The 6959-nt window shown below is 46.5% G+C and overlaps 1 protein-coding gene across 16 annotated transcripts in view; it reads left to right on the top strand.

Annotated features, from left to right (window-relative positions):
* Positions 1-264: 264 nt before the first annotated feature.
* Positions 265-6959, top strand: part of nbeaa (neurobeachin a) — a 101235-nt gene continuing 94540 nt past the window's right edge. For all 16 annotated transcript variants that reach the window (XM_080307571.1, XM_026183058.2, XM_080307570.1 and 13 more), the window contains exon 1: positions 265-842. In XM_080307571.1, the coding sequence (XP_080163697.1) occupies positions 525-842 (318 nt within the window). In that variant the 5' untranslated portion in view covers positions 265-524. The remainder of the gene's footprint in view (positions 843-6959) is intronic.

Here is a 6959-nt window from a genome sequence, read left to right as displayed (position 1 = left end):
CAAGTAAAACAATATTTATATATTATATATATTTTTAAAACTCACAATAACACACAGTTGTTTCGACTGTGCTGTGTTCTGTGTGAACCCATGCATGGATGGCTCCATGTTATTCCGCTTCAGCACCCTCCCAGAAATCCCCACACTGCGCATGCGCGGCTTAAGCGCGCTACCGCAGACAGGGGGCGTTAACATGGCGCTGTCTCCTCCACGACCGCACTGACTGCAACCTGCCAATGAGAGAGAGAGCGAGAGAGGAGAGACAGAAAGAGGAGAGAAAGCGAGAGAAGCGTAGGTTTCCATTCCTGTCAAGCTTCCATCATTTTTTTCTCCTACACCTATGAGTCCCTACACATTTTCAGGTGGATAGGGTGAATTTCCAGAGTTTTTCAAACGCCGCTCCCCCTTGTTTCACCTGCGCAGTGGATGGTTTTTGTTCGGCGGCAGCAGCAGACGCCCGAGCTTGTAGAGCAGGTGTGAGGGACAGCGGCGACCGCTCCTCTCCTCCCTGTTTCCGAGGGGAAATGTCGAGCGAGAAGCCGGTTTCAGTACCACCGGGCTCTGCTTCTTCGCTCACGGACACGGACCGAGAGTCCCATCCTCCGGCGGGCTCCTCCACGCAGCAGCCGCCGCCACCGCAGCAGCAGGTCGCCGCGGGCTCTGGCTCCGGCACCACCGGGGAAAGGATGGTGTCTGCAGCCGGCTCTATGGTCCTCCCGGCTGGGGTGATCAACCCCGCTGTTCCGATAAGGAATATCCAGATGAAATTTGCCGTGCTGGTGGGCCTGATCCAGGTCGGGGAGGTTAGCAACAGGGACATCGTGGAGACGGTGCTGAACCTGGTGAGTGGGAGCAGGACCGAGCAGTCCTGGAAAACGCTGAAAGGAAGCCATAGAGCACAGCACAGTCGCTGCGCCCCAACCCGCTATGTTTTATTTACGATGCTTCGCTCTCTCCTGGTTGTGTGGCTTTCAGGGGATGATGTCATTTGTTTGTTCGAGAGGTGGTTGATATTTCTCTTTTATTTCCTTTAGATGAAACAAGGCCGCTGTAAGAAATAATAGTGTGTTATATTTAAGACCAGAGAAGTTGAATGAAGCATGTGACCCCACCGAGGCTCTGAGGGTAGTCTAATCACCGGCCATTGTTGACTAAATGACCCGTTTGCGGTAGCTACAACAACCGGAGACATTCGCAGTCAAACTGTGGGGGATACTGAAAAAGTCTATGCAGGCTATTCTCCTGACCCCGATATGTACCCTGAAGTGATGCATAGGCAGATTGTAACAAGCCGCGAGTGGTTTTAATGTTGCGCACAACATCAGGACCCCTACAACGTACTCCATTCGTGTCCCTAAACGGGCAAAATCATGCATGTGTGCACGTCCTGGCAGCACAAAAACAAACAGATCCAACGCGGACAAAGGCCGACTAGCATTATGCTACCATCGACATATGTGTGTGTGTATGAGAATGGGTCAAAATTATGCACAGGCCTATTGTTGGAGGCAGGGCCCTGCATCCCGAGCCCAAAGGAGTCACATATACGTTTGTGTATAGGTGGCTTTGGAGCTGTTAATGGTTTATATTACTCTGCTTCAAGCAGCCATTATTTCTGGAGCACATATACGTTTCCACCCCTCTTCCATCTTTACCCCTCCATCGGAGGCTTGTGTCGGCGATGCAGGGCCTAGATCAGAGGATTTAATCCAGCTGGGTTTTTTTTCTTCTTTTTTTTCCCATGACTGGTGTGTACTGTTACGAAACAGATGAGCAAAATGTACAGCCGATGTAGGTCTGGAAGACTAATGCTTTTGGGGGGAGGTATAGGACGTGTGCGCGTTGGCTGTGTCCCCCTCCTTCATCTATCAGGCGATGGCGTGTGCTGCATGATATTACATGCATCTAGCATGGAGAAGAGGAGGAGGGGGTCTGATCATTATTGATTTTCTTTTGAAGGTAGAATAATAATGACTTGATAATGAATTTTTTACCCGATTACAGTGCAGCGAGTCTGACGGCCTGTTAACTCACTGGATGCTTGGAGCAGGACAGCCTACAGTTGAGCCAAACCAGTTTGATCTCAGTCAGACTGTGGTGAGCCATTCTGATTCAGGTCGCCTCTCATCTCCCCAATCGATTATTGGTACTACGGGGAAGTGCAGAGGGGCTTTCGCTGGCTCACTCCAATCTTGTCTCCTTCTTTTACAACCCCCCGGGTTGCACAAGCTGATAACCATCCATCCTGTTCCACAGCCTCCTCCTTCACTCTGGAGGGACTGAGAGGAGTGATGCTGCCTGCATAGACTAGGTTGGCAGGGCAGCGCCATGCATTTAAAAGCAGGTGGAGAGGGGTTGAGGGAGGGTGGGGGAGGAGAAGAGAGAGTGGAGGAGGAGGAGGTGGTAGGATGCTGCAGTGGCTATGTGCTCAGAAAATCACCAGCTGATGCAGCGGAAGAGGACAGGACTGGTCCACATCAGATCAGTGAAAGCCCATCAGAGCATTCAGCTGAAATGCACTCTGCATCATTTTCTGTAAATAACCCGCTTTTAAGGCCTTAATGTTTATTTGCAAGTGTTGCATTAGGCCCGACACGCTGACAAATTAAAGCAGCGTGTGTTGGTCATACAAAGCTTTACTTGCTAAATCCTGAATTGAACAATCAGTTCTGGTTGCAAGGCTGCCAATAGCTAAGCCTGTTAGGGAATTCGGCTGCCCAGCTCCTTAATTAAAAGAGTTGAAACAAAGAGGTGTGGAGGCAGGAAACCTCAGTGGTCATGCTGCTGGTACAATGAGTCCACTGTGACCCAAAAGCTGATCCATTATTCCAATCAGTGTGGGAGACCACAGCAGCCACATTCTCCTCCACCGGGGCTTTATTGATCAGATCCCACTGCGGCTGGAGTGAACAGATGGGCCTGTCTGCTGTATCAGATATGCTCCTTGGTCTGTACGGCGACATGAAACTGTGTAGAAAGAAAGAGAAGAACAGTTGAGAAATCAACTTTGAGCCCGAACACTTCAGTGCTGCCCTTGTTTATTCTTAATCTTTTAATAAGTCCACACACATAGACTAATAGACCTTCACTAGGTGTGGGGGGGTGCTGACAGCAAGGTGCTCAGCAATTATCATCAACAAGGCATCACAGTTGTCAAGGCAACACCGGTCTTTGATTGCCTGCATCCAGACGCTCCACCACCTGGTGTTGCTCTGCACTTCCGGACTTCTCACACAGCACTCTTCCACAGCGTTTCTTTGCTCTCCCTCTCTCTCTAGCTGCCTTTGTCAGTCTCCTGTTTATGTGCTTAATATATCTTAAAGTACAGAACAGGCGATGAGTTACTTTTTTACTTATTGTATCTCCCATTGGGGTTAAGATTGACTTGAAATCTGGCAATTGTTAAGTCCATAGCATGTGATTTTCATACCTCGCTGAGCCCTATGTGGAGGCATCTATGATGGATGTGTTTGTGTTCTAATTTATTCAGTCTTTCTCTTAAATTTGTCACCTGTCTGTAGGTAAGTAGATGTACATCAAACCGCCTAATGTAGATTTTACAGATCAATGGTTCTCAGTCTAGGAGTTGAGGCCCTTTCCGAGGGATCATAAGATGATTAATAGGGGAGGGGAGCAGTAAGCAGATTTATTTTTTCAGACGTTCATTTAATCTTTTGCTTTTTTTTTCTATCCTTAAGAATTACTGAGTAGTTTTACATTTTTAGGTCCCAAGTAAAACTGGGAACCCAGATCTCTTCAGCTGACCTGGAAATATTCAGCTGGTGTTGCAGTAATTTAAAGTTTAGGCACCACTCTTATGGGCAGCCCTCTCCACGATGGGATACTTCAGTCTGTTTGATTGGGCCCATTTCACAGTTGAGTTTTCCCCTTCCAAGAACTTCCTGTCGTTTGCCTCACTGCACTGTTTGTTCTGTAGATTTTAACCCTAAAATCTTTCCAGTTAATGTTCAGCCACTTCTTCCACCCAGTCGCTGGTTATTTGTGTGACACGTTGTGATGCTGGTGGAAGAAAGCCAGGTGAGAAGCAATTTTTGTTGACAGAGAGAAGAGTGTTGATGTGTGACTTATCTGTCTGAACCGTACTGTCATATCTATTCTTTGTTTGAAGAACTGAGACATATATTTCAAATGCATCTACAGGCAATACTGTCAGTCCCTCTGCCTCAGTACAGCACCAGCTGGGCTTATTTATAGGCGGCTTTATCTAGTTGTAATGCTTTTTTTGGGATCAAAACGGCGTGTTTATCTGGGATAGAAAATGATTGGTGACACACTCTGGCTCACTCTTAGTTTTTATGCCACCTTCTTTGCTTTTCCTTTCCTCCTTTGCCATCCTCCTCGGTCAGATGCAATATCTTCTGGCAGTGTCAATCCCCACCTGAGCCTCCTCAGTGGTCCCACTGACTCTCTGTTAGCAAACGTCTCATTATTCTTGTCCACACGTTCCACAATCACCAAGGTCACCTGATCCTGAGTCCTCAGCCGGCAGAGCGAGACTCGGCACAGCACACCAAGTCAGACACATCCTGATTATAAAAATACACCGAGGTGAATGCAGGCACACTTCAATCCATTCATCGAGGTTATAAATGGAGGAACAAATGCATCACAGAGACTCGCTCTGTGTCTTTGAATCTCTGTCTGGTGCGCTGCGACTCTGGCATGCTGATTTATGCTTCATGGATTTGTAAAGGAATAGGTCACCCATTTTCAAGATGCATTTTGTGCCATTGTACTTTGCCCTGAGGTGGTTTGAGACATCAGCACAAAACTCAGTTTAAATGAACCGTTTTTCAAGGGTGCCCCGTGGCTGCATACCTAGGGCATAGGTTAACTATTTCCCTGCAGCACTGTGATCTTCTTGCATGGCCTCGCGGTGGAATAACAATGCGTCATCTGGTGCTCGCACAACCGTGGAGATGAGCGTATTAACAAGCATCAGCTAACAGACTTGAACAGTCATTTAAATCATGTGCTCTCTTGCTAGCGTGGTTTAAATGGACTTTTGAGTATAGTGAGTAGTTTTAAAGACACAAAGACAAAGATCTGATTGAAAGTTGTTGTTTTTTTTAACCGTTCAGTACTGCTGGCCCATATTGGACTGTCATATAATATAAGTATTGGTATGTATATTGTCTGATATGCACACATATGTTTTAAATCTGCCAGCTCCACTTTATTTTTTCAAAAACTGTTTTCCCATCTTCTGCAAGATGATATTGAGGTGGTTATTTTTGGGAAAGATTAGCTGCTGTAAAGCTGCAGAGAAGCTTACGGTTGCCAGTTTGTGCCTAGGGTCCACAGGCAGTAAGCAGCGTTAGCTAACGATGTAAACAGTGCTGGACAAAAACACTGCATGAACGCTCTCTTATTTTGTTTCCCTAAATGAGTATACAAAATATATATATATATATATACACACACACACACACACACACACACACACACACACACACACACACACACACACACACACACACACACACACACACACACACACACACACACACACACCCCTCCCTATGTAAGGAAGAGCTAGAGGACAGAAGGTGTGGCTTCTGCTGCAAGGTCATGGATGACTTTGCTATCTATCACACAGCTGGGTTGTCCTGACCTCTGCATGAGCCAAAGGAGAGACAGGGAGCATGAAAGCCAGGAAGAAAACGATGATGTGGAAGGATGCTCATCTTGTACTTTAAAAAAGAAAAGAACAAAATGCGGTTGAAGGAGAAAGATGGTGAACTAAAGGGTGAGAAATGATGAAAAGGATTCAGAGCGGTTCAGTTTGTGATTGTCCTTCAGGTGCTCTTTTATTCTTGAGTGTAACATAGGTCCAGCTGTATGATGTTCTGTGGGGGTCTGATGAGTTCCAGCCCCCCTGCGGAGCCTCATCATGCTGTGGGTATCACTGTTCTCCTCTTTCCTCTGCTCTTTTGGGTACAGCAGGGAAATGTAGTTGGGAGTCCCATAAACCAGGGAAAATGTGAGACTTCGCTCACATTTAAACTTTTAATTGGCCATTTTTCTTCATCGATCACTTGTCACAGCGTGGAATTAACTTGTACTACTTTGTTAGCATGGCTAGCGTTCTTCCAGAGCCGAGATCTGCACCTCTCAGATTCTCCCGCAGTCCGGACAAATCTACAAACTCTTTTCATAGTGTTGCAAATTTCTGGGGAAGGAAAATACCCAATTAGAAGTATAAATGCCAGGTTGTCCATTAAACTACAAACCTTGTTGCTCCCAAATCCTCTTATTACCAAGCTCCTCCAGAATGATCTGCTTCTGAACCAAAGAATCTCTTTTAAGGCATAATGCTGAGGCCCGCTTTCATTATCATTTCTTTTTCAGCCTTTTTAGCTTGAATTAAAACACGATTTGCGCTAAACTCAAACCAGACTGATTTGTATGCGTGTGTATTAGGCATCCGGGCTAAAAACGTTCACCTCTCTGTCTTAAGGCTCCTAAATTCTGCTTCGCTTCTCTAAATTCCTTCTCATCCTTTGTTAGCAGCTATTTCCAGATGTGGGGTTTTTCCAAGGATAAGCTGTGTAAGATTTGGGTGAGCGTGTCTTCTGAGAATGGGAAGAAAACAAGGGGCAGAGGTTTGGTGGGGAGGAGGGAGGAAGTGGCTTCTCTGTCACTTCCTCCATCCCTCTAGATTGTTCATCTCCTCTAAGCACATCCACTTCCCCTTACCCACTGGTGTAATCTTGTCTCGCTCTTTGGCTCCCTGGCTGGGTGAAGCGGCCGTTGGATGAATGTAGATGATCCCTTTTATGATTAGGTAATGGAGCTGTCTGCAGCGCCACCCCTCACTGGTTCTTATTCTCGGAATACTTTCTCCGTCTTCTCGTCTTTGAGCATTAGAAGGTCTGGAGGGAGACTTTGTGTTGTCCTGTCATCACCTCTTACCTACTGTTGCTAGGTTTTTGTAA

This window comes from Astatotilapia calliptera, chromosome 10, assembly GCF_964374335.1.
Source record: "Astatotilapia calliptera chromosome 10, fAstCal68.1, whole genome shotgun sequence".
Classification (NCBI taxonomy): domain Eukaryota; kingdom Metazoa; phylum Chordata; class Actinopteri; order Cichliformes; family Cichlidae; genus Astatotilapia; species Astatotilapia calliptera.
This window is presented reverse-complemented; position numbering and strand designations above follow the sequence as displayed.